The sequence below is a fragment of the Mandrillus leucophaeus genome, unplaced genomic scaffold, assembly GCF_000951045.1.
Source record: "Mandrillus leucophaeus isolate KB7577 unplaced genomic scaffold, Mleu.le_1.0 Scaffold920, whole genome shotgun sequence".
Lineage (NCBI taxonomy): Eukaryota > Metazoa > Chordata > Mammalia > Primates > Cercopithecidae > Mandrillus > Mandrillus leucophaeus.
The window spans coordinates 966,270-994,256 of record NW_012110031.1 but is presented as its reverse complement, the minus strand read 5'-3'; the positions used below and the strand labels follow the sequence as shown (position 1 = coordinate 994,256).

Sequence of the window (27,987 nt, the reverse complement as noted above, 5' to 3'; positions counted from 1 at the left end):
GTTTCTCCAGTTCTCCTAGTGGCTCTTCCCTTGAACAATGGGGTTGACTAGCATGGGTGGAGACCTCTCACTTTAGTTGAATCCTCCACCAACTGGGCTCTGTTGGTAGCTCCTGTGTGCCTATCCATTTTGCTTCTAATCTTCACTTCATTACCTATTTGTTGCATGCATGTGGTTTCCAGAGTTTTCCAGCAATGAGGCACAGATACATACCCGGATTAGATAATATTTCAGCAGCTGGTTAGATATTTTGTCTGGAGCTGCCCTGGACCCCAAGATAGCCCAGGGGTCTAAAAGCAAAGATTTTGGTAAAGTTGTTCCAAGGTGGCTATTACTACATTTTAAAAAATCAAGATTCAAGACTTGTGGTTTAAATACACTAATAGAGACAACACAGCTGAATAAATGAAATTGGGCTGTCCTGAAAATCCAGAATGTTGGCATGGTTATTATATCTATAGGGTAGAGTGTACCTCTTCTATGGGTGCTAGTTTATCCTATCCCTAAGCATGTACTTCTGCGGGATAATTCAGGCCAGGTGGGGCGAGACCTCATTCCCATAATACTTTATTGCATGGAGTGCCCTGGAACTAAATGAGGTCATTTCTATGGTTCTGCATCCTAAAGGCCAGGCAGGAACCACAAGTGGGACAAGATACAGGTCTATATTCTCTTTATCTACATGTTATATTCTCCTCCCCCAACTTAGGGGAACGTACCTTTGAAATAGAAAGTATTTTAAAAGAAAACCCCAAGTATTTCCAAACTAAAGTGAAAACACTGTCTGGGTGACCAAGCTTGATTGGTCAGCATGGTAGGCACCTGCTGGAGACTCACCTTTGCCACTGAGCTGAGTTTGCCCTCTATTCCATGTGTCCTCCCTGTCCCTGTTCTTGTAAGAAACACACTCCAGGCCTTCAAGTCAACTCTCTTGGTCTTGGGCCTTTTCATGCGGATGGCTACCCATAATTTCGTCTGGGAAATGAGCTAACCATGGCTGGGCTGGGAGGGACTCCACTTAGGGCCCTTCTCCCTTCCCATGACTGCCCCTGACCTCTCAAGCTCTTGCAAACTTCTCATTGCTAGCTATCTTGGCTCTTTGGGATTTCCTCTACTTCCTTCCCAACATGCGTGCCCTCTTGGTTTCTTTGGCTACTCACTGGGGCCCGAGATTCACTGCTGCCCTGGACTGGCAATTCCAAATTAGATGAATTGTAACCCATTTCAGCAATGGCAAGGACTCCAAACACAGGCTTCCTACCTGCTTCTTGGGCCCTTTTCCTCTTCCTCAGTTTCTTCTACCTCTTCAGGTTCCTCAGGACTCTCACTCTTCTGTTCTTCCTCCTCCTCCTTCAGGTCTTGAAGTTCTTTGGTCTTCTTTAGACCTTCTTGGAATCTGGGGGGCAAAAAGGAACAGTTGAGTCTGGAAAGGCCAGGTGCAATGCATCCTCTCCTGAGTTCCTAGGGGAGGGGACTTGAGCAGCACCTCCAATAATTATGCGCTTCCTGTAGTTCCACAAAACAGGAAAAAGCTGGGAAGCTCCACTGAATCCCAAAGCAGCTCGTGCCAGTACCATTTCCCCTCACTCCTCAGTCATCCTTCCTGTTTACATGAAAGTGTGATAAAACTGACAGGGAAAAAATGTGGCACAGGGTCTCCTGACTGGGTTCTTAACCCACAAAACATTCTGTAGGGCTGAGATTGTATTTGTTCTCCACGTGACCGTGGAGCTTCAGCCTCTCATCTGTAAAAGAGGAAGGGTGACACTCATTTCGCAGGGTGTTGGAATGTTTTTTGGAAGTGCCAGGTGCATGGCTTAACCTAGAGAGGTACTCAGTAATTGTTTACAAAACCAATGAAGGAGTTCATGCCTATGCATTCCAAGGATAGAGGACAGTGGTGGGTGAAAAAGGCAGACTTTCCAAGAGAAACCTTTGTGGTTTTTCTCCCCCAGGATCAATATTACCCCAAACATACTCTGTTCACTTGTCCTACGCTGAGTGTCTAACATTAGCAGTTTGGCTGGGCAAACCTACCACTGAAGTCCATGGGTTCTGTGTCAGTGGGAAGCTACGTCTTTCTCATGAGCTATGGAGACAGGAGATGCTTAGGGCACCATACGTGGTTGGAGGTTATTCTCTACCTTGAGGCTTGGGCCCTGCTCAGGACTTGGTCTCTCCAGTGCTGACAATTGGCCATGGGTGCTATTGAAGCTCAAATGGAGGAGGAGGCAGTTGGAAGTTGAAGAGACTCCATTTATAGGAGGAAGGAGTAACCAAAGCAGTTCTAGGAAGCAGAGCTGCAGCTGCTCCTGGACACTGCTGGCTGCAACATGACTGCTCTGAGCACGTGTCAGGAAGCCTCAGGCACCACCAAGAGGAACCCACCCAGGGCCCCTATTTCCAGACTATTCTTAGCGGTGGCATTCTGGTGGCTCTCTGCCTAAAAAGAGGGCAGTCTCATTATTGTCTAACCACACCCTCTGACCCTGCTTCCTCCTGTCCTTCCTGTGGAACAGTCTTGCTCTTTCCAATGTAGTTCCTTCCCGTGGCAAGGAGGTCCTGTGGCCACTGGTTACTTCCCTAAAGCCTCTAAGAAATGGGAAGGACCTGTGGGAAGGCATCTTCTGAGACCTGCCAGGTGCCCTCCGGGTGGCTGAGGTCTGACTCACCCCTTGCTGTAGGCTTCTTCCTGCATCCTGGCCTTGGTCTCCTGACTAAGCTCCTCCAGGCAGCTCAGGGCCAGCGCAGGAGCACAGGCTTCACAATCTGGGTCCCCATTTGTCTTTCCACTAGTGAGAAGAGAGAAGTACAGGGCATCATTTCAGAAAAAGGTGGAGGCCTAAAAACAAAACCATGTTTTTGGCCCGATTCCTGATGAGGAGTGAGGAAACTCAGGCTTTTTCAGTAGCTCTCAGATTTTTTCTCAATCCTTCTACCCTGAGACAAGATTTTATGAAGGTCCTAGTCCATGAATAGTCCCCAGTCCATTAAATACCTCACCAGCTCTCCTCCTCATGCTCCCAAACTGGCATTTATTCTTAATCCAGGAGGTGCTGTAATGGGCGCTCTACAGCACTGAGATGAGGAAAATGGGGGCAGACCAGCATGTTTAAGGTCATTCCATTCCTGTTGTCTTTCACCGGAAGACCCTCACTCATTTTTTCAAATATCCACTGAGCATGACTAAGCCACAGGCACATTAGAAAATAAAGAAATGGTTTTTACCAACATAGAACTTAGCAGAAGGAAAAACCCCAAAAAAGGAAAGAAAAAATATGTGATTAATTACAAATTATAACTTTTATGAAAGAAATACTGTACAATGACAGAAAATAACAAGGAGAGAATGTGTTTAGAGTGAATAGTTAGAAAAGGCCTCTTTGAGGTGCTGAAGTTGAAGTACAGGCCTGAAGGATGAGAAGTCAGATGTATTAATAGCAGACAAGAGGGCTGGGAGCGGTGGCTCATGCTTGTAATCCCAGCACTTTGGGAGGCCGAGGCAGGTGGATCACCTGAGGTCAGGAGTTTGAGACCAGCCTGGCCAATGTGGTGAAACCCCTACTCTACAAAAAATTCAAAAATTAGCCAGGTGTGGCGGCACATGCCTTTAATTCCAGCTACTCGGGAGGCTGAGGCAGGAGAATCACTTGAACCTAGGAGGCAGAGGCTGCAGTGAGCTGAGATCACACCACTGCACTCCAGCCTGGATGACAAAGTAAAACTCAGTAAAAAAGCAGAGGAGAGATCATTCCAGGAAGACAATGCAGGTTATTTAAAGACTCTGAAACACAAAAGGTGCTGAGTTGAGAACTTAAAAAGAGGCAGAGTGGCAGGAGTTAACTTTTGGACAAGAGATATTTGCAATGCCTGTGAGGTATCCAAAGGGAGATGTCAAGTATACAGTTGAATTCATCAAAGTGAGTCAGGGAAGAATTTTAGGCTGGAGATATTCATTTGATGTCATCAGAACATAAATGTTACTTAAAGCCATGGGGATGGACAAGATTGCTTAGGGTGATAATATGAGGAAAGACAAGAAGAGGAGCCAGGACCAAGCCATGAGGCTTTGCCACACTTGGCTCAGGTGGAAAAGAAGGCATCTTCAGAGGAGGCTGAGCACTAGCAGCCTGAGAGGTAGGAGGAAACCCAGGAGCGAGTGGAGTCTTGGGAGCCAGGAGGTAAGAGCACATCAAGGCGAGAAGAGTTAACACTGCCACACACTTCTGAGTTTGAAGCACACAGACAAGGTGACTATTAGATTTGATAATACAGAGGTCAAGAGGAGCCTCTATGTAATGGTGGGAGCCAAGCACAGGTTGGAATGTAAAGTAAAGAAGGGGAGGTGGGAAAGGGGAAGTCACAGACACAGCAATTCGAGTAGGAAGGAGTGTAGAAGTGTGTGTTGGAGGGAGTGTGCAGCTGAAGTAGGTCAAGGGAGGATGCACATTTGAAGGTAGGTAGAAATGATCTAGTAGAGAGGATGAGAGAAAGGGATGCCCAGAGGAACTCAGTCTTTGCAAAACGAAACAGGGACAGACTTTGGAAAAGTAGAGAATCTCTCCTTGTTTGTAACAAAGGGAAGATGATGATGAAGTTGTTGGGCTGGAGATCTGGTGAAGGAAAGTGAGAGGGCTCCTATGGGAGTGTAGCTTAGGTATTCTCTATAAAGTAGACAGCAAGGTCATCTGCTGAGAGTGAGAGGTAGAGGGGTCTAGGAAGGTCTGTGGAGAGAGGAGAGGTGTAAAAGAGTTATATGAGAAAGAAGAAAAACAGACATGCTAGAACATCATGGTAGGATGTCTGGGTGATGCTGGGAGATCATTGCAGGTATGAGATCACAAGTTTAAAGGAAGTATCCAGATGGCTATGCTTTCCCTAGAAATCCTGCAGCCCACCTTCGTGTCCTGATTCCCAATGGGAGCAACGTCATCATGGAGGAGTCCTCCAACAAGGCAACACTGTGAGCAGAGCTTTCTAGCCAGGACTCTGAAAGATCACAGCTGCCACCCTCCCTGACCTCTCAGACAGGGTTTATGAGTGAGCCTTGTATCTTCTCCTCATTCTTGGCATCAGTTTCCCATCTCTTAGTTTTCCTCAGACCTTTTAAAATTTACATTTAGTCAGGCTGGAAACCACAACCCATTGTGAACAAGAAAGATAATGCTCTAAAAATACCAGCTATTCATAACATTTCTCCTTTTGCAAATTACATTATCCACTCCCTTCCATGTGACCTTGGCCTAATGTGCAGTTTCCTATTTATCCAAATCACTAGAGCGAGAGGAGAAAAACATAGCTACAGCCAAGGGCAGGGAAAGTAATTCTTTCATGAAATATATACATATATATGAAATGAGATACTGGTATTAGACTTTTGATTTATACACAGCTGTCAGCCTTAGAGGTTCCTTAAGGTTAAGCATGCATGAAGGAAGACAGTGTAGTATAGAGGAAAAAAACTTGCCTGAGGCAAACTTGGATTCAAATCCCAGCTCCAAGACATGTAAATTATTTAATCTTCCTGAACTTCAGATTCCTCAACTGTAAAATGGGGATAGTAATACATACCTGATGGTGGGGGTGTAAGAATTAATGAAGAAATGTAAATAAACTTTCTGGAATATGTTTATTTACATACTCAACAAATTATTATATCTGCTATTATTATTGTTATATAGGGAATGTATTGGTTTATTTTGGGAGCAATCTGAGCTACCTCCAAATATGACTCATAAAAAATCCAGGCAATTATTTATATCATCAAGGAAGAATTTGTTATATATTACTGAGACACGTCAGAGTCAGAGGAACCCTAAATGTGAACCAATTTAAGGTATGGTAAAATTAAAATTACATTTTCATAAAATGGCTTTAGGAAATTTCTCAGGTGCACATGTATTGCATGTCATCACACACTATGCACCTTAGAATTTTGCAGAAGAGTGACCGTAAACAAAGCTCTCATTGTCCTTGGGTCATTGATCTCTAGAGAAGAAAACTTTTCCTTACCAGGGCCAGGAAGCCCATTTCCTTGACCCTTTTACATGCAGATCTTCTGTCCATTTCAGCTCCCCTATAGGGCTCTCATACACATCCTCTCACTTGATCTTTCCAATGATGAGAAGAGCTAAAAATTAACTTATATGTATCAGATTGTGGTCTAACATCTCACTTACGGCTCACAAATGACCCAAGAAGGTTTTACTGTTCTCTGTTTGACAGATGAGGAAACCAAGGCTCAGAAAAATTAGGCTGAGGCATGAGGATCGCATTTCAAGTGATTTCATATCTGTCATATGATCTTGGGACCAGCCCAAGATCATACAACCAGTGTGTGGTAGAACTCAAATTTTACCCTGTGCAGTCTGATATGCACCCATTCTTCTGACTGCACTATCTGTCACCTAGGTGGGGTATTATCCCATTTCACAGATAAGAAACCCGAGCTCAGGTTGACTAAGTGACTTGCCTAAATTCACGTTATTGGTGCTGGGACTCTCATCTTGGTCTTCTACCTTTGTGTCAAGATGGACTTTCCAGCCCCCATGAACCCCCTTCTATTGAAAGAGACTTTCTTTCAATAGAAGTCTCTTCCTTTCACTCTGGTGAGTGAAGCCCTTCCTGCCCTCAGACTGGACTGTGGCTTCTATGCTGTCCCTCTTTTCAAGGCTGCTTGTCTAGAGTGTAAGTGGTTGGGAGGGCCTTTGTTTAATGTGTGTGTGGGGGTTAAGGGGGATTGGAGGGGTTGCGGGTAGGGTGGGAAGTGGGGAAAACACAGTATGTAAAATGCTTGCTGTCCTCTCCTGACCTCTGAACTGAGCTTGTAGTTTTTTAAACATCTTATCTAACTATCTGGAAGTTTCTCCCTAAGCATCTTTAAGACTAAGCTCAAATGTCTTCACCTCTGTGAAACCTTTGCGGGTGTTCTCCCCTCCCCCACACCCTCTGGTTAAAGTTGATCTCTCCTTTTTTTTTTTTTTTTTTTCTTGAGACAGGGTCTCGCTCTGTCACTCAGGCTGGAGTACAGTGGCATGATCTTGGCTCACTGCAACCTCCATCTCCCAGGTTCAAGCGATTCTCCTGCCTCAGCCTCCCAAGTAGCTGAGATTACAGGAGTGCACCATCACGCCTGGCTAATATTTGTATTTTTAGTAGAAATGGGGTTTCACCATGTTGGCCAGGCTGGTCTTGAACTCCTGGCCTCAAGTGATCCACCTGCCTTGGCCTCCCAAAGTGCTGGGGTTACAAGTGTGAGCCACTGCACCTGGCCCTCTCTCTCCCTTTATTCTGCAACCACACCTCTATGACAGCGTGACTCACAGGGAGGGCATTGATGTTTCAGATACCTGCATATGACTGTAATCATAGGAAGGAGGACGGTGTTTGGGTCAGAATAGTGCCTGGCACACAGTGGATACCTTTAAGTGCCTGTCAAGTTGCATCGGTTTCACTATGACTTATCCAGTCCCCACCTAGGAATGTTGTAAAAGGCACAAGTCCTCTCTGTAAATGGTTATTTCCTGAGAACCCAGTGTTTGGGTTGGGCTAAAGAAATCTGTAATCATGGCTGTAAACTGGAGCTGAGCACAGCCTGTGCCTACCCTAGGGATTTCTGGCCCAAAGGCTCATGGATCTTGGCATCTGTTCCCTGCCTGAAATCCTATGTGCTTTCTTTCTGAGATGATTCATGGAAATGAGGCTCATTGTTCTCACACATGCACCAGGTCAAAAATGTTTGTCATTGTGCTCAGCTCTCAGTAATGTGAAGAACTATTTAGTCAAAATATGTTTTTGGGCAGGCAGGTATATTAGATTCAACTTTTCCCATGTGGAAAACAATATTTGAAAGTGACTACTATCCTTTGTGATGGGCATATCTTCTTGGGCTCAGCAATGTTTCCAAGTCACCCCCACTGACATGGTTCCCTCTGACAAGCCCAGCCCAGGGAACCCAAGCTTCCTTACTCCCCGTTACTCAGTCCTAGATACCTGGGGTCCTCCACAAGTTTATTGGGGTGCTGGGGGGGGCGGAATTCACTCCAAAATACTACCAGCAAAGGGGAGTTGCTGACTGTACACATTTAGCGTCCTACGAAATCTTTAAGGAATTTACCCTGGGTGATTCAAGAGTATAGAAACATGGCTAGTTTTAGACAGTTAAAATTGCTCTGTGATACATTAACATAATAACCCCTTTCTGACACTAACGCTGTGCATCATCTACATCCTGGTTTTGCTGATCCCTCTGTGAACGGTTCCACGCATACCCTGTCTCTCACCCCAACTCTGCTCTCCATTCCATGCCCAGTTGGTCACCAGGCTCTTTCAAAAATAGCTCTTAAATTCATCCTCTTCTCTATGGTCACACTGAACTTCGTTTTATCCTTCCAGTTGGGCAGTCTATTAAAAGGGTAAGGGCATGTGCTTTGCTGTCTACCAGCTTTGTAACCTCAGGCAAGTGACGATTTCTCTGAGCTTCAGTTTCCTCATCTATAAAACAAAGATATTAATAGTATACCTACCTCATGGGATTACTGTGAGGATTAACTGAGATTCTTAATACAAAGCACTTAGTAAAGCACTTGGCATAAAACGAGGTGTAGTAAATAGTTAGCAGTAATTGCCATTGTCAACAGTGCAGTAAATAGTCAACAGTAATTACCATTGTCATCGGTTATCATTGTCATCCTTATCATTATCATCATTCCTTGAATACTCCATACTTTGTCACATGGACAAAGCCTGGAATGTTGTTAACCTCCTGGTCACCTAGTTAATTATGTACCCTTTAGATTTTACTTTAAAAGTAAGTTCCTAGAGGAAAACTTTGTGGGTTTTTTTGTTTTTTTTTTTTGAGACAGGGTCTTGTTCTGTCACTCAGGCTCCAGGCTGCAGTGCAGTGGTGCAATCTCAGTTCGCTGAAACTTCTGCCTCCTGGGGTCAAGCCATCCTCCCACATCAGCCTCCTGAGTAGCTGGGACTACAGGTGCATGCCACCATGCCTGGTTAATTTCTATATTTTTTGTAGAGATGGGGTTTCTTTATATTGCCCAGGTTAGTCTCAAACTCTTGAGCTCAAGTGATTCACTTGCGTTGGCCTCCCAAAGTGCTGGGATTACAGGCGTGAGCCACTGCCCAGCCAAGGGGAATCATTTCCTAAACTCCCTCTTCCCCGTACTTCCCCACTTCCCCCAACCTTACACCAAAATCGGGTTAGGTGCTCATTTTCTGCTGCGTCATTCCCTTAGCAACCCATACTTCCTTACGATCCCACCCATCGTGTTGTATTAGAATAGGCTGCTTCCCATCTGTCTTTCCCGCTAGACTGTGAGCTCCCTGAGTACATACTATGTGCCTGGCCCTTGGTGATTAATTGTTAAAGGAATGAAAGAACAAAAGACTACAATTACATAGCTATTTCTACTTGCAGAACTGCTCTTGGGCTTTGTTTTCTCTTCAAGACTAATTTTAAATATCACTCTCCACCCATATGTTTAAGTCTACAGGTTTCTAGGCCCTTGTTGAGTGAAGAGCAGTTCATTACTAAATGACCTCCAAGAACAAGGCTCAGCATTCTCTGAAATCTCACGGAGCAGTGTAATCAGCTCTCAAGTATTTTCCTGTCAATTAGCCACAGGGTATTTGACCTTCTTATCCTTTGCTTAGCCAGCACCCTTCCTGCTTCGTCACTGTATGCTTAGGAAAGGTGAAATCATTTTAATACAAAGCTGAATACAACAATCTCTGAAGCAATGTATATTAAACTATAACACATTATTTCTCTTTCACAATATGGCTAGGGCAGCTAGAATTGACTAAGTATTTGTGTATAGGACAGAAGATAAGAATTCACTTTTACTCATATATTGTCTGATTGTTAGTGCATTGGGAATCAAGTAAATGTTTCCAGTTTTTATTTATTTATGTATTTATTTATTTGTATTTTTAGTAGAGACAGGGTTTCACCATCTTGGCCAGGCTGGTCTTGAACTCCTGACCTTGTGATCCACCTGCCTTGGCCTCTCAAAGTGCTGGGATTACAGGTGTGAGCCACCATGCCTGGCCATGTTTCCAGTTTTAAATGGAAATCACTTAACATCTTTGAGAAATCCAGAAGGGGAAGCTGTTGGTCATCCTGAACCCCTCTTAATCTGAAGATGCCCTCCCCTCTTTGCAACCATTCTTACATGGGTATATTCCCAACTGGAGAGTCAACCCCAGTGTGCTTGACTTGCCTTAATCCCCACTCTGTCCCTATCTCTTCAGGTTCTATAAACCCCTGGAAAGGTGATGGCACTATTGACCATTACCCATTGACACTCCTAATTTGGGGCTGCTGCTTATTGTCTCCAATTTTGTACCTCAGTTTCCCTTACCAAGGATAATTCATGTTTTCATGATCCCCACTGCCTTGGACAGAAGTGCTCAAATGGCTTGGCATAAGTTCTACAGAGTTCAGGCCCTGCTCTGTCATGATTAGGGTCTGTTGAAGAGATCTTCTGCCTTGAGTGGCTCTGCAGGCCTAGAGTTGGGAATGGGGCTAGAGTTGAGGGTTCTCTGAAGTAGGGATTCATGCACCCAAAGGGAAGGTTGGCAAGGAGAATTTTAGTGGGTTTCTCAGTCACAGCATCAGGTGACCATTTCTGGAGAGATTCTATGACTCTAGGGTGAGGATGAGGCCCTATGACTCTAGGGACTTGGTAAGTTTCTGTAAACTTGGTCACTTCCACGTGGTCCACATGGTGGTGGTTGTGTCACCTCTTGACAATTTCCCTGTAGTGATCAAGAAAAGACAGAGAGAGAGACCCCAAGAGACCCTCTATAACACGAAGGACCTGTGAGCTTATGGGGGTGAGGTGGTAAAGAGAAGAAATGCTGGGCAAACTTCAAGACTAACAGGGGACAAATCACTGGGTGATAAGCTGGTGGCTGCACATAATGAGAGATGTAGGAAAGAGGCTGGGTCTGGAGGTGGGAGCCTGTCTGTATTGAAAAGGGTCCCAACATACACTTTCCCTGCCAGATAGCAAAACTTTTCTGACAGCAAAGAAAAACGAAGGACTAAAGCTGTCTTGAGGCAAGAAAGAAGGAAGAATAAGGTATATGTTCTACCAAGTGAGAAAAGACACAAGGGGAAAATTCCGAGAGGCAGCAGGTGTGATCCAGATGTTTTTCAGCAAGCAAATGAAAGAATTTGAAAAGTAAGCTATGAAGTCCTCCGAGTGCATAGAAACAGCCTGCCTTCCTCTGGCTGAGGATGAAAAGATCTGCACATTGCACAGATGCCTAGAAAATCACAGACACTGCTGGCTGCCAATCCAATATGCATTTTCCTTCCTCGTTCCCAACAGCAACATGATTCTGTTCAGGAATTTACTCTTCTTCATGGAGTCATTTTGCTTTTTGGGAAGCTGACCCTCTCACCAACCCCAGGGAATAGTGTAAATCCCAAGATGACAACCCCATTCCCAAAGTGATTCTTTTAGAAAGGGACCTCCTTCCAGATTTGTCAATGAGATAATAGGGAAGACTGGCGAAAGGTTTCTGGGTTTATTCCTAAGAAAGGAACACGGCAAGAAACAGGCCCTTTCTTCCTCTAGGTATTGTCTTGTCTGGAGGGGATGCCAGGAACTACCAGCCGTTTGCCACAATCCTGATGATGAAGTTAACATACAGCGTGGCCAGAGGCAAGGAAGTTGTAGGCATGCTGAGCTAGAGCCCTGCTGTGCCGTACCAGAAGCAGCTCTACCTCTGGACTTACTAAGTCCCATTGAGTTGGGGCTTTCTTTTGTCTGTAGCCCAAAGAATCCCAACTGGCAGAGAAGGCTCCAGTCTTCTCTGGGCTCTCTCAGATTGGGTACACTTGGCCTCAGTCAGGGCATCTTCCCGGTTCAAGAATCTTGCAAGCGGATTCTGAAATCTTTGTGGGTCTCAGACTCTCATTCATTTCCCTTAAAACTTAATTTGCTTTCCCCTGCATTTTGGAGATGAAAATGGGAGGAAGGAAAGTAAAATGGGGAAATTTTCCTGAGAGATCCCTGAAGCAAAGAGGAAAATCAACAAACTTACTTTTCCAAAAGTGCAGGCAGTGCTGAAGTGACAGGTAGGCTGCCTTTCCCATTGGGTGATTCCGACTGAATGAAAAACAGAAGACAGAGAACTGAGGATGTGCTATGTAAGGAAGAAGCCAGAGCTGCTGGGTTTCTGATGATGGGAGGGGGGCTGCTGCTTCTCCTCTTTCCTCCATGCCCCTACTTTCCAATCTTCATCTGAGCCCAGACCTTGGCCCTTTCCCTTGGGCCTTCCCTGTCCTCCTTTCCTCAGCATTCCTTTCCTCTACGGCACATGCAGCTTGCTCCTTTTCCTTCGCCTCTGCTAAGTTTCCTTAAGCAAAGAGGAGAGTTTACATCTTGAGGCTCCATTCTGGAGAGAAGCCATCAGTTTTTCTCTGTCCTGTTTACTGACTGTGACTGAACACCAGCGGGCCTCCTACAAGTGCAGGTCCCAGGCTCCCTGTGATAGATTCACACAAGCCCATCACTGTCCCGAGAGACACAGCTCCAGGTACAATTCTCAAGAGATGCCAGTACTAGTGAAAGCTCAAACAATCAGAAATTTCATTACAATATGTTCCCCAGGATTTCCACGTTGTGTTGTTGCAATGGATTTGGTTTAAGTAATGGTTCTCAATGTTGGCTGCACATTAGAATCACCTGGGGGAAGTTTTAAAAAAGTATTGATCCACTCCAGAATCTTGGTGTGGGGCCTGGGGGAAGAATGTTTTAAAAGTACCCTGTGTGGTTTTTAATCTATGGCCCTGATTGCCAGCCCCTAGTCTAAAGGAACATATATTTGGCAAATAAATGTATGCTTTTAGGCAAAGTATGGGAAATAGAACTGTTAAAACACACGAACCAGTCCTCTCCAATATCCTTAAACATTTTTTTCAGGTTGTTCTATTTTAGTGGGTAATTTGGGAGTTCAGGTTGATTTCATACATGATTGAAATGCTTGAGGCAGGAAACAGTGAGTACCACCCATTGGTATTACATAGGGCTTGAATTTCCAATTGCTTACACAATCAGATTGTTTCCTTATAGGGTAGTGCTAGTCATAGGCAGGGGATAGAGAAACCACTGAAGAAAGAATTAGAGAGAATTAACCAGATGCACAAAGGCCTGGGATACAGAAAATATTTTGTTATATCCAAACTGTCTTTGCCTAAAAGAAATGGAAATGTATTTTTCCTGATTATTACTAATACGTATTATAGAAATATAAAAAGGCATCAGGAAGAAAATAGAAATGAACTATTTTACCATTGCCTAGAGATAACCATTGTTAGCTGTTTCACGTATCTTCTACCAGAAATTTCTGTCTACGCACAGAAACACACTCTTTTAAAAAGTACAAAACAGAATTATACTGTTTATACACTAGGTTTTGTATATCCTATTTTACTTGCTTTTGATTCATAATAAGTTACGGACCATTCTACAGAAACCCCTTATAGGGATATCCATTTGCTTAACCAGTCTCTTATTAGTGAACACGGAGTTGTTTCCCGCTTTTCATTGTTATGAACAATGCTACAATGAACTGAGGCAGGAGAACAATGGGTTGGTTGAAGAACTCAGGCTCCTGAAACAGAGAACCTAGGGTTCAAAGCTGTTCTACCACCTATCACACATTACAAACTTCAGCTACTTAAGCCTACTGCAGAGTAGAAAAAAATTATAACCACCTTGGCGGATTGTGGTGTAAGCACAAAAAGAGTTATCGTTTGCAAAGAATGCTGAGCTGCCAACACCATGCTCAAGGGCAGTAGGACTTCCCAGAGTAGTAGAATACATGCAGCCTGGTCTGTATTGCGTTTTTGAGCCTATCACTCAGATTCTATTCTGGAAATTTCCTCTCCTTGTTGACCCTGCCCCCATTTGGTCACCCCCCTAGGACTGAGTATGAAGGAAAGGTTATTTTACTATTCCGTGCTGGGAGGCAGGCATCATCATACTTACCAAGGCTGGTAAGGAGGGGATGGGTGATGAACTGGGAGTTTGGCCAGGCAGATTCAGGGCATTAAACTTAGGAACAACGGCAACACTGACCCTCCGGCGAGGCATATTCTGTGGGGAGAGAAGTGACCAGGCTCATTGTCTTGGAGGTAGCAATGGCCATAGTTCAGAAGGGCTTGGGGAAAAAACCTACTTATTTCTAATGCTGAAATGGCATTCACTGGATATTTTGGTTTTGCAGTAGCAATGATGGAATTGGTGCGGAGAGAGTGGCCAAAGTTGACCCAAATTTCCCAAATTGGTGGTGAGTGAACCCTCAATCTGTTCTATTTTAGCTTATGAGATCTTGGAAATACAGAATGGAAATGACCCCACAGTCTCTGGGTAACACCCTGGAGACTGTATTAAAGCTGCCTGTAGCAATATGAAGGCTTATGATCATTTCATGTTGATTTAAGGGATGTATACATAGTTAAGGAAACCACGAGCAAGAAAGGTAAGATGTCAGAGGCTAAACTTGAGACCGTGGGAAGCCGAATAGAAACTCTGTTCAGAGATTCTCTGGCATCCATGGATCCCAGAATGAATGATTGTTTGGGTGACCATGGAAACTTCTGTCATACTCTTTCCAGGAGCCCTGGTATTCCTTGAACATGCATACCTTTCCCAGCGTGAGGGACATGGACCGTGCCGTGCGAGGGACCCCATCTTCTGCAGCAGGAGGGAGCAGAGAAGAGAACACAAGTAAGTTTCAGACTAGGCACCAGCAGGAAACAGAAACTAGGCTATGGTATCCATGAGCCAGAACTGGCCCTCAAGGGCTAGCCCACGGATCTGGGTGTTGGGGACGCTGAGTTTGGCACTTCATCCTTTGAGATGGGGCTGCAGAGTGGAGGTTTTTTTTGGACAAAACCTTTATCCTAACTCCGCTTCTCACTATAGGAAGCCCCAGTCTTGGACCTCTGATCTTTATCTGACCCCACTAAACACACTCTGCATAACACCCTAGATAGTGTATGACAACTACTCAGCAATACCAAGACTTATTGGGTTATTTCATGCTCCTTCAAGGATGTACAGTCAGAGAAACTATGAGCAAGGAAGGTGTGGTGCCAGTAAATAATGAAAACTTGCTGACAAAAGTAGTTTCAATATGTTACCTACCAAATGACTCAGAACAAAGGAAGCTACCACCCCAGGATTTTCTTCTCCTTACTGCATACATTAAGTGATATAACTCATGTAATATGTTTAAACTTCGCACCTGGATAATACTACCACCAGGAAACACCTGAGTACTTTCAGAGAAAGGTATTTGCTAGCTCAATTCAATTTGATTCAGTTTGACCAATATTATTTAGCCTGCATCTGTCTCTCTTTCATATCCATGCATTTTTGGTGTGTCTCTTGAAAAGCACATAGCTGTTTTTTTTTTTTTTCAAAAAAAATTTTTTTTGAGACTGTCTCACTCTGTCATGAAGGCTGGAGTGCAGTGGCACGATCTTGGCTCACTCAACCTTTGGCTCCTGGGTTCATATGATTCTCGTGCCTCAGCCTCCCGAGTAGCTGGGATTACAGATGTGTGCCACTATGTCTGGCTAATTTTTGTATTTTTAGTAGAAACAGCGTTTCACCATGTTGGCCAGGCTGGTCTCCAACTCCTGAGCTTAAAGTATCTGTCTGCCTTGGCTGCCCAAAGTGCTGGAATTACAGGCATGAGCCACCACGCCTGGCCTGTTTTTTTCATAATCTAATCTAAGATTCTCTATTAACCAATAGATTTATACTAGTTATAGTTCTTGTGATTAATATATTTGTATTTATTTCTACCACGTAATTTTATGTTTTCTATTTGTTTTATTCATTGACTTTTTCCACCCCTCCTCCCACCCTACACATTTGTTTGGAACTTATACATTCTATTTTTAACCTTCAGCATGTCCTCTTAACTTTTGAACATATTGACTTTAAATTTAAAATTAAACAAGATCTCTATTCTTTTTTTGAATAAATCTTGAAATAATAACCCTCCCTCTTAATTATATTGCTTTCCAGTATTTTTATTTCACCTTGCTTTTGTATTCCTAAATTATTCATTATGTTTGTTGGTTTCTACAGAGAGTGCTTATTTAGATTTACCTACATGTTTACAAATGTCTTTGTTGACTATTCCTTCTTGTATCCTACTTGTTTCTTTTGAGCTCAATTTTTTTTTTAACTTTTATTTTAGGTTCAGGGTACATGTGCAGGTGCATTACATAAACTTGTCGTGAGGATTTGTTATACAGATTATTTCATCACCCAGGTACTAAGCCTAGTAGACAGTATTTATTTTTTCTGTTCCTCTCCCTTCTCCTACTTTCTACCCTCAAGTAGGCCCTGGTACCTGTTGTTCCCCTGTTTGTGGCCATATGGACTCAATATTTAGCTCCCACTTCTTAGTGAGAACATGCAGTATTTGGTTTTCTGTTCCTGTGTTAGTTTGCAAAAGATAAGGGCCTCCAGCTCCACCCATGTTCCTGCAAAAGAGGTGATCTCATTCTTTTTTATGGCTGCATAGTATTCCATGGTGTATATGTACCATATTTTCTTTATCCAGTCTGTCACTGATGGGCATTTAGGTTGATTCCATGTCTTTTCTATTGTGAAAAGTGCTGCAATGAACATTTGTGAGCATGTGTTTGAGTTCAATTTCAATCTTCCTTAGCTACATCCTCTAGTTGTTGTTTCAGCGAGGGTCTGTGAGAGGTAAACTTTCTCAATTGTCTCCAAATGGTCTTTACCAAGCCCTCAATCCTGCATGGTATCTTAGCCATTTGGGTTATCTCTAGGTTGACCGTTATTTTCTCGTAGTTCTTTTAAGAGATGATTCCATTGCCTTCTTCTACTATTGCCATTGAGAATTGTCATTCCTTTGTAAATAATCTTCTCTCTTTGATGACTTTTAAGATCTTCCCTTTGTCTTCACTGTTCTATAGTTTCTCTTTGGTGTGTTTTTATTTTTCCTGCTTGGAATTCACTGTATTTTCTGAATCCAATGATTGATGACTTTCCTTAGTTCTGGAAAATCCTCAGCCATTCTTTCTTGGAATATTTTCTCTCATTGTCTTTCCCCTTTAAGGATGGCCTAATAAATGTATTTGGGACTTTCTCATTCTACATTCTATATCCCATATCTCAATGCTTCTTTCATAATTTTAATCAATTTATTTCTCTGAACTGTACATCGGGTAACTTCCTCAAACCTATCTTCAAGTTAACTAATTTTTCTTCAGCTGTGCCCAATTTGATTTAAATGTTATAATCAATCAGGCTAAGCTAGGTTATACTAGTTTAACAGCATAGTAATAATAAGCAACTCCAAAGTATTAGTGGCTGATAACAAGGAAGATGTGATTTGCTTATGCTACACGCCCATTTACTTCTGAGTCTGTAGCAGGCTTGGTTCAGTGTTTCCTCATTCTGGACTCAGCCTAATATTGGCCTTCTAGTATTCTGGAGCAATGATGGTTATCAGGTTAGGAGGAAGAAACATGGCAGATTGCATACTAGTTCTTGAAGGCCTAGGTTCAGATGTGACACGTCCTTCTACTCACATTTCATTCACCAAAGCAAGTCCCATGGCCTTGCCTTGTGACTTTAAGGGGATGGGAAAATGTGCCCAGAAGGAGATCTGGAATAACGAAGAATAGCCTCAAATATAGTAACTAACACACCTAAGCTCTTGAGTTTTTAATTTCCATGACTTTATTCCTTACTTTGAGAAGTTCTATTTTATTCTTCTTTGATAACTGTTTTCTTTTACTCTGTTTTTGATCCATTCTTTCATGTCTCCAATGATTTTTAAGTTAGAGACAGGGTCTCACACTGTCATCCAGGATGAAGTGCAGTGGCACGATCACAGCTTACTGCAGCCTTGACTTCCTGGGCTCAAGCGATCCTCCCACCTTAGCCTCCTGAGAAGCTAGAACTATAGGTGCCCACCACCACATCCAACTAATTATTTTTTATTTTTATTTTTTGGAGAGACAGGGTCTCACTTTGTTGCCCAGGCTGGTCTCAACCTCCTGGCCTCAAGCAATCCTTTCACCTTGGTCTCCCAAAGTGTTGGGATTATAGACGTAAGCCACTGTACCCAGCTACCCCTAATAATTTTAAGCCTATCTTTAAAAAAATTATCAGATCATTTTATTTTCCGAGGTTCTTAGGATATGATCCTATTCTTTGGGGTACCTGATGATTTTTGTTCATGATGAATTGTTTTCTTGCGTATTTTATAATTTTAGGTTGTGAAGTCATCTTCAGTGAGGCTTTATTAGAGGAATCCTGTGTGTCTGGGTGCAGCGTCTGTCTCTCCAGAGTGCTTTTCTACTTATTTCTAACATGTCTTAGAGGCACCATCTTGCTGTTCTTTTCAAATCCTCTGCATATTGCATCATCACTGCTGTCACTTTGTGAGTATGTACTTTTCCTATGAGGAAGGAGAAAGTGTTTTTTCCTACTAGAGCCCAGGGTGAAACAAATTTCCTTGTTTCTCTGCTGGTTGGTGATTATTATTTTTCCTTATCCAAATTCCATCTGAGGATCTAGTCCTTGGACAGCCTTAACTTTCTGTGGGAATCTGTGTCAACTCTCTACCATAGGTGTTCCAGGCCTTGTCTCAGATCACAGGCAAGTGTAAAAGCTCAGCTCCCAGATAACTGAGGCTGCCACTTGTCCCCAAGGAAGCTGCAGGGTCAGCTTGGTTTCAGTTCTCTTTTCTTTTCTCGTATCTGGATATTTCAATTTCTTTTCCTGTGGATTCAGCTATTTAGACATAGGTTTGCTTTATTTTGTCCAGCAGAAATTTCTAAGTGCTTGTGGTCAAAAAATTCTCAAGTTTTCCAGTCAGCCAAAACAGCAGAACTAGAAAATATTCTTTACATGTGAAGAGTTCATATACATTAGTAAACTACCAAGCTTACAAGTGGACAAAGATCATAAATACAGAATTTTTAAAAGTAGAAATACAAATGTTCCATAAACATTTGGAAAGGCCGAGAAATACAATTAAACCAGTAAGATAAGACACAATTTTGGCCTATCGAAGTCATGGATACTTACAAAAAGAAAGAACAAGAATGGTGTCAATGGCACAGTGAATTGAGTATTGTAACCCATTCAGTGAAAACATAAATGGGTTATTTGAAAATAATTTGCTTTAAGAGCCTTAAAAAATTTCTTTCCCCTGAGCTAGTATTTATACTTCTAGAAATCTACATTAAGGAAATAATCCAAAATGCAGACAATTGGTAAATTTCATATTCAGAAAGAAACATATTATTTTTTTTAAATGTATATCACCTTCCTTGAAATCAGGGATATTTTATTTACTGCAGTCTTCAAAACCCCAGGCATAGACAAAGATTGCAGAGGTTGTATAAAAGGCTTAAGACACAAACACTATTAGGGAACAGTCATAGAGTGTCTTATGGAAACACCTGCTGAGTGGTTACGGCCCCTCTGCCTAGCCCAAGCTGAGGTATAGCTTGGAAGAGCAACTGGAGTGGAAACAAATATTGGAAAAACATGTACAGCTATCGTTGACCTTTGCTATGGTAAGCGTTTTATCATCCTCCTAGACTGAATATGGGACTCTGTCGTGTGTTCTGCTTGGAAGTCTGCTTTCTTCTGTCATAGCACTGGCTACACTGCCTTGACTTCCCAAAGGTTGGGAGCTCCTTTGGGTCTGTGACTGTGTGCCCTTTACCTCTATATTCCAGTGTTATATAGGGCAAGCCAAAGGTACTTAGTAAATGTCTGTAGAATGAGTGAATGAGACTCATGGGTAACTGCTCATCCTATAAATCTTAGATAAGGTAGTTTGCAGGAGGCCTTGTGCAGCAATAAATGTAGGAGCCCATGGCATTAGGATTCCTTTGGCGGCAGCTTCCCCAGCTTGCAACGTGGACGGAAAATGGTTTGTTAGAAGCCCAGGTGCATATGGGTCAGGAGCCTTGCTGACAGATCCAAAGCAGACAGTCTGGAGCATGTGTGCATGCTGCCTTTGGACTCTGGGACGTGTCACTGATATTCTCCAGGAAACTTGTGAAACCTCCTGTTTATAAAGGTTTCTCCATCTGTTATACTTTCTGTACTTTCCCTTCTGCAGCTCTTGGTAACACGGATGTTTGCATTCCACAGGGATTCCTGTTGCTAAAAGGTCTGTTTTCTCCTGCTGGCCACCCTCATCAGCCAGAGTCCAAACCCTGACAGTGCCCACAGAGAGATCTGGTCCAAGGCACCAACCTCTTCCTGCTGGACTGAGAAAGAGTCTCCGACTGTGTCTCTCTTTACCTCAGCTTTTGCACACCTCCAATATATTGTCCACTGAAGTCAGAATAATCTAAAAATAAAGCCTGATTACATCATGAGGTATAAACTTACCATTAACTCCCCATTGCCTAGAGGTTTAAATTGCTAGCATGGCCTGGCATGTGGCCCTGGTCTACCAAGTCTCACTTCCAACCTGTCACTACCACACCCCGACACTGCCACTATGGAAAACTGTTTGTTTCATCTTCTTTTCACTCCCAATCTCCACACCTTTGTCCATGCTGGTTTCTCCACCTGGGATGTATCTTCCTCTATTGACTGGAGAACTCCTATTTTTACTTTAAAACACCAAGATACCATCCCTCTTTGAAGCCTTCCTTGCCTCCCTTCAAGCAGAATCAGGTGGGCCCTCCTCTGTGCTCCTATGGCAATTCATATAGAACTTCTAAACAAGAATATTTCTTTGAATCATTTGTCTTATCCATGAGTCTACTGTTTTTCTCCGTAACATCTTCAGCCAGACTCTCACTCCACCCTAGCTGCCCAGGTTTCACCCCTCACCTGGACTGTTGCAAGAACATCTTCATGGAGTTTTCTGTCCCTGGTTTGTCCCAATAATGTAATTGCCACACCATAGTTCAAGGGAATCTTCTTAAGCTACATACATGATCAAGTCATTTTCTTGATTAAAATCATTGGCTGGATCCCTAATGCTTTCCAGAAAAAAGCCCAAATTCCTTAGCATGTGCTGCCTAAAAGGGGGTCCCAAAGCACACAGACTTACAGGGTCTAGGGTCACTCTCAGACCCTATAAGTCCAAGAGTTCTAGTAGCCTATGGGCTTTGTATCCATGGTCAGCCACTGTGATTTATTGCTTTGGGAGTTAAGAAGTCACTTTGGGAATGCTCATGTTTCCTGGTTCCAGACTGCCCTGCCAGGCCCACTGAAGCAGCTGCTGGGAGGCCCCTGTGGACAGTACTGGACAGGGGTGCTGCTCAACTGGAAATAAGTCATGGGGCTGCTCTGACAGCTCTAATCTTAGCCAAGAGCTCTTGGAAGTCTACCTTGTAGGGCCAAGATGGGGCAGGAGCCTAGGTCCTTACCAGAGGGGCCACAGCTGCGGCTTGAATTCTGATTTGCAAGCTTTTTAAACTCCATGAGCTCCGCATGGTCCTTCTCATACGTCCTCTTTAGATTCTCCACATACTGCATCATCACTTCTGTTGCTTTCGACATGCGCTTTTCCTGCAGGGATGGAGGGTGTGAGTACATGAGGCCACTGGAGGAAAGGCTCCATTGGCACTTATTTGCTCTGATCAAGCCCAAGGGTCTGGGCTAGGAGAATCAAAAGGATACAGGGACGAGACTCTGCCTGAGCTGAGAGGTGGACTCAGCACCTGCACTCAGGGAGAATGGGAAAAACACAGCCACCACACTGCAGGAGGTGGGAGGCAGAGGAGAGTTGTTTCTGCTTGCAGAGAACAGGTCAGGGGAGGCTTCATGGAGATGGAATGAAGTGGATATAGGATGTGAACAGCATCTGGGCACATAGACAAGGGCAGGAGGGACAGAGCATTCAGGCCAGGGAACTCCAAGAGGATTCTAGAGGCAGGGAAGCAAAGGGCTTATATGTAGATGAGGTTTTATCCTCTGGAAAGGAGTCCTCTGGAGAGTGAAGAAAGGCACTATGACAAATTGTGCTGGGACAATCGACATAAACCAGGGCTGCCCAGAAAGCCCAGACACTACAGGTCTCCTGCCTCTGTAGGAATCAGCAAGCAGTTGGGTCTATTTGTAAGTCTGGGTTGTGAAGGACCTCGAATGCTAGACAAAGGAACTTGAACTTACTCTGAAGGAAAAGGGAAGCCATTGAATATCTCCCTTAAAGTAAGAGAGTTTAACATAATCAGGTCACAGACAGAGATGGGACTCAAGGGAGTGAGACTGGTGGCAGTGAGAGCAGCACGGAAAGACCGAATGAAGTCTGACCTGGCCCAGTGGAGCCAGAGAGGAAGGCAAAGACTGAGGCATAGAAGCCAAGACGAGGGAGCCATTTGGAGAAGGGAGCAGATGGCGTGAGTGGCAGTTGGGCTTAGGCACACGTTTGGGAAGCCTGCACACAATGAGAACAATTTCTCTCTGCTCATACCCTGGTTAGATCCCTCAGAGGATCTAGCTCAGGCCCTGCCTGGCCACAGAGGGACACACCCAGTGGCTTTGCAGGAACAGGTCCCACAGCCATGCATGGCTGAGACCAGCCACTTCCCTAGAGTCCTCCTGTGTTGCTGCTCCCAGCTGGAGTGACTTCCTGCGCACCACTGCTGAGTCAGGTGTCCTTGTCCCGAAGGACACAGGGTGGGATGGCCCAGCGGCAGGTCCTTTAACAGGAACTGCTCAGGGCTGCACCATCCCAGGAACCTCCTCTCTTGTAACCAGAGCAGCAGGACATAGATTCATGTCATAGCAACATAATAACAACATCCAAACGCTTTACAAGTACGGCAGCAACCCCCTATGGGAAATACTGTGACCATCCTCATTTTATACTTGAAAAGACTGAAGCAGAGAGACCTCGGTAAGCGGCCCAAGGTCACACAGCGAATGAAGGGTGGAGCCCGGATTGGAACTCGGGCAGTGTGCTCCTGCTAAAACATGCGGGGCCAGGGTGGGGCTCTCTGTGGTTCAGGACTTCAAAGTGGCCAAGAGAGAGACAGACCTGGGCCTGTGTCCCGCTCTGCCACTCACTAGTGCTTTTACTTTCTGACACTCTGCATCTTCATCTGGGAAACAGGATATTTATAGGGTTGCTGGGTGGATTTAATGAGACAAAGCAGGTTTTCCTAAAGCATGTTTTGCCAAATACTAGCTCCATGGGAGTTGAATAGGTATTTTTTGAGAAAAATAAAATGGAGGGCTGTGGGGGGAATTCTTCAGTTAAATATGTTTGGGAACTACGTAGGTAAAGTGAACCAGCCTTCTCCACCACAGCCTTGATTAGGCCAATGTGTTAGACACCACTATCCTCCAATCAAAGCCTTGATTAGGCCAATGTGTTAGACACCACTATCCTCCAATCAAAGCCTTGATTAGGCCAATGTGTTAGAAATTTCCAAGAAAGAAAGATAGTATGCAGTAGTCCCCAAACTTGTGCATCCACAGAAACCTTTTTCCACAAAGCACCTTGAGGGTTCAGTGATCTGCCAAAAATACTCTGAATAATACTGCAATGGTATACATAGGATGCTTGGCCCAGAGGAAGCCACCTCTAAGTGGTATCTGTAGTTGCCGCTGCTTGGGTGATTGCTCTACTTTATGTAAGTGGAGCAGAGTCGGCAAGACTGGGGGCTGGAGAGGCTCACCTGGCGGACGGCACCCACCACCTCAGCTCGACTGGAGAGGCGGGCAGCCAGGCGGTGCAGGACAGTGATGTCCTCCAGCAACTTCTGGTAGGTCTCCCGGTGCTCACAGTGGTGCCAGAGTGAAGCTGAGGACTGAAGAGGAGTAGGAGCATCAACTGGGGTCCTCAAATAATGTTATGGAGTAAATCAGCAGTCCCCAACCTTTTCGGCCTCAGGGACCGGTTTCATGGAAGACAATTTTTCCACAAACCTGGTGGGGGCGATGGTTTGGGGATGAAACTGTTCCACCTCAGATCATTAGATTCTTATGAGGAGGGTACAACCTAGATCCTTCGCATGCTGGGTTCACAACAGGGGTCGTGACCCTGTGGGAATGGAATGCTGCTGCTGATCTGACAGGAGGTGGAGCTCAGGAGGTCATGCTCTCAGGCAGCTCACCTCCTACTACGCAGCCTGGTTCCTAACAGGCTATGGTTCGGTACTGGTTTGCGGCCCAGCCCAGGGGTTGGGGACCGCTGGGCTAAATGTGCCCCCCACAAAATCATCTGCTGACTTTTGGGGGGACATATCCTAACTCCTCAATGTGATAGGGAAGTGGGGCCTGGGCGAGGTGATTAGGTGAGGAGGGTGGAGCCCCCGTGAATGTAATTAGTGCTCTTATAAAAGGGACCCCAGAGAGTTCTGTTCTCTTTCCACCACGTAGGATATAATGGAAAGGTGGTAGCCTTCAAGCCAGAGAGGGCCCTCACCAGAACCCGACCGTGCTGGTGCCCTGATCTTGGACTTCCAGCCTCCAGAACTATGAGAAATAAAGGTTTGCCATTTAAGCCACCCAGTCCATGGCCCTTTGTTACAGCAACTCAAACTCACTAAGACACATACCAAGCCTAGACTCAGCTCTCATGAAACCAGCTCTGGGCCCCATCCAGGCTGAGAGAAGTGGCCTCTGCCAGGCCTGGGCCACAGTTTCTTCTGGTGCTTGGAGAAGCTCGATGTGAACACATTATCCCTGGCTGGTCTGAAAGGAGGAGTCATACCCAGGCCACCCTGCCCCCTTCTGAGAAGCTCCCAAGGGTTCGGAGGACTTGCCCACAGCCCTGAGGGAACCAGGCCTTTGGGATCTCTGCCTCAGTTCCCCCCAGCTCTCTGAGGAACACTCTGTCAGAGTCTTGGCTCAATTTTTCACTTCAGGAGACTCTACTTGGTACCTGAGAGAAGGATGACACCCTGTATGGCCCTTGGAGACAGTTCCTGCTCCAAGGATTCCTCACATCAGGCTCCACAATTACCGTAATGGAAGCTTTGAAGTTTTCCAGTTCCTTCTCAGTGTTCTCCTCTGTCAGGTTGCGTTCCCTTTCAGCCTGGTTAATTCTAGATTCCAGAGTGTAGCTGTCATTTCTAAAGGCCAAGGACAGTTGTACAAACACGTTCTGTTGGGAACAAGAGTGTGAGAGAGGTGCTAGGAGGAGTTATTGCAGAGGACAAGGCTACAGGTGTGTTCCTTGTATGAGCATTTTGCAGCAGTCCCTGGAACCAGCTGCCAAAGCAGCCATGTGCAAGTGAAATGCTCACTTCACAGGAAACCACAAAAAAGATGGTAAAGCAGTAACCCAAGGTCCATGCTAGGCCCTTCCCAGAATTAGAGGGCCAAATGTATTCTACCAAAAAATAAGAGAATAACACTTCACTTTTCCCTGAATTTTAAGAAAATAACATCCTGTATCTGGATTTAGATAAACTCAGGCCAACACAGCTAATTGTGTAAGCATTTGGATTTATGCTGGGATTTATTGCATGGGGGGTTTTGGAGATTTTGCATGAAAATACTGTGTTGAAAGAAACTCCATGTGAGATTTAAGCATTGGTGACTTAAAGCAAACTTCAACCAGCATCTAGCCCGCGTATTCCAAATTATATATCGATAGAAGCTTTAAGTAGCTGCCAGGATATTAAATAAGGCCAGGTATGATTCTGTTAGGTTAAGCTTTCTGGAATAAATAAATATTTCATGCCAAAATTGCAGGCTGCATGAACAGACTTTGAAAAGGTAGTATTGGTTATACATGGAATTCCCAGAATAGTAGGAAACTACTGGGGAGAAGAAATAGACAGATGGACGTCACTCAGGAAGGAAGCAATGGTCTTCAATTTTTTAGCTATCATCTGCCCTGAGTGGTAGCAGATTTATACCCTGCGGGGTCAGTAACCACAGGGGCTTCTGAAGTTCATGTAACATGGCCCATGGAAGGCAATCACCTCCAGATACAGAACTGAAGGCACAGGATTGACCCAATGATGATGTTTATGGCAATATTGAAAACTACTCCTTGTTGAGCATCTACTATATGCCAGCACTGCTATTCACTCTACAAATTCATGTGATCTCACAATAACCCTCTGGGGTGGGAACTGTTATACCTGTTCAAGGGTAAAGAGACCAAGACCAGAAACATCATTAACTTGTTCAAGGTGACACAGGGAGTAATGGAGCCAGGATTTAACCTCTGACTATCTGATTTGAAGCCTGTTTTATTTCCACCATGCTGAAAGCTGTGTCCATATACATTTGCGGTCAGCATTTGGACATTAAACAAACCGCCTGTGGCCCATCTTCACAAATGTCAGGGGGTGGGCTTTGAACTCATAGCCCAGTGATGGAAATTTTCTGCCTTATCCTGACTTGGTCAAGTCTATGAATAATGCTCAATGCTTAATTTTCTATACTTTGATTACCCCTTAACAGCAGTGTGACAAAACAAGTTCTGAATTCAGTGAGAACACTCGGATCCAGGTCTTGGTTTTGCCAACTACAGTATCTAGAAACTTGGTGCGGTTATTTACTCACTTAATTTTCTCTTTTGTGCTGATTCTTGCTTCTTTTCAGAGCTGCTGGGAGGATCAGCTGAAAGGATGGCTATGAGTGTGTTATAGACTGCAAGTGCAATGCCTATGTGCAAGTTATTGATACTATCTGCGGTAGATACTTCATACTGTCTGTCTTCCTCTGCTCATCTGGTCCACATCAGCGGTTCTCACTGTCTCACCTCTGATAAGTTCTCTTTGTCCACCACAGAATGAAATGCAGATTCCCCTCAGCTCTCTCACAACCCTGCTGGGACAAGGAGGCCCCAGTGAGGAATCAGGGAAGGCCGGATTGCTGACAGCACAGCTTCCTGGCTCCGCTGAGCTGGCATTCTTGTAGCTGAAACCCTGAGGTGGCCAGCCCCCTTTCCCACTAAACCAAAGCTTAGAACTTGAAATCTGATCATTTTTCAGTAATTTTGAAATAAATTTGAAACAATTCTGCAGGCTCCCAGCTGGTTTTGTGTATCTAAGTCGCACATTTAAAGAATATAAACGATCCTTACAGAAATGTAAAATTTCCAGCTACCTTCTCCCCTCTGCCCAAATTTGTCAAAATCTTCCATGAACGGACGTGGGAATGGGGATCTCATGGTTCAAGAGGGCTGGTCATGAATGTTCATATTATCCCACAGTCACTCTTTCTCATTTTTGTCTAAAAATGTCAGGGCTAGAGTCTGGAGGAAGAAATGTTTTAAATAAGCCTAGTCAAGCACAGGCACTAAATTTCATAACACACTTGAGCCACTTACCTCAACTTCCTTTTCAGTGAGTGGAGGGGCACTGTGAAAAAGAAAACACACAGTTGAACTTTATGCAACCTAGTCAATAGACCCAAAGGTGACTCTGAATGACCAGCAGACCATGTGTTTCCCGGGGTGGAGTAAGCTGTGTTGGTGAGAAGGAAAAGATGCAATGTCCCCTTGCCTGTGCTCTGTCACCTGTGAGATACTGACTCTTACAGCACCACAACTATCTCTGTGACTTTGGACAAGTTATTTAATCTCTCTAAGCCCGGGCTTGCTCATCTGCAAAATGGGAATCATATCACCTATCTTACAGAGGTGCTATAAGCACTATACGTACTCATGTATATATGTATATGTGTTTGTATGCATAAATATATGGTATCCACACTCAGTGGGCTCTCAGGAAATGTGACCTGTTCATGTTAACTGTGAACTCACAGCCTTGCTGTGAGAAATAAGAAAATGCCTGTGATAAGGACTTAATAACTCACACACATCTAAGTTGCCATTGTAGTTGTTCTGGGGATATCCACCCAGGTCTGCAAAGCGTCACCCTCCTCTGTCTCTGAGGGCCGTGACAAAGGTGCATGCAGGCCAGAGAATAAATGGTAGGAGAGAGTGACCAGGGTTCTTCTCCACAGCAAGAACTTCTGATGGCTAGAATCACAGAGTGGCAAGAAAGCC

The 27,987-nt window shown here is 44.3% G+C and overlaps 1 protein-coding gene across 5 annotated transcripts in view; it reads right to left on the bottom strand.

Annotated features, from left to right (window-relative positions):
• MRVI1 (murine retrovirus integration site 1 homolog) overlaps positions 1–27,987 on the bottom strand; it is a 116,277-nt gene that overhangs the window by 2,944 nt on the left and 85,346 nt on the right. For all 5 annotated transcript variants that reach the window (XM_011969915.1, XM_011969920.1, XM_011969916.1 and 2 more), the window contains 9 exons: positions 27,307–27,337; positions 24,982–25,122; positions 23,693–23,824; positions 21,437–21,578; positions 14,680–14,729; positions 14,022–14,129; positions 12,073–12,137; positions 2,673–2,792; positions 1,262–1,396 (listed from right to left, as the gene is read on the bottom strand). In XM_011969915.1, the coding sequence (XP_011825305.1) occupies positions 1,262–1,396; positions 2,673–2,792; positions 12,073–12,137; positions 14,022–14,129; positions 14,680–14,729; positions 21,437–21,578; positions 23,693–23,824; positions 24,982–25,122; positions 27,307–27,337 (924 nt within the window). The remainder of the gene's footprint in view (positions 1–1,261; positions 1,397–2,672; positions 2,793–12,072; positions 12,138–14,021; positions 14,130–14,679; positions 14,730–21,436; positions 21,579–23,692; positions 23,825–24,981; positions 25,123–27,306; positions 27,338–27,987) is intronic.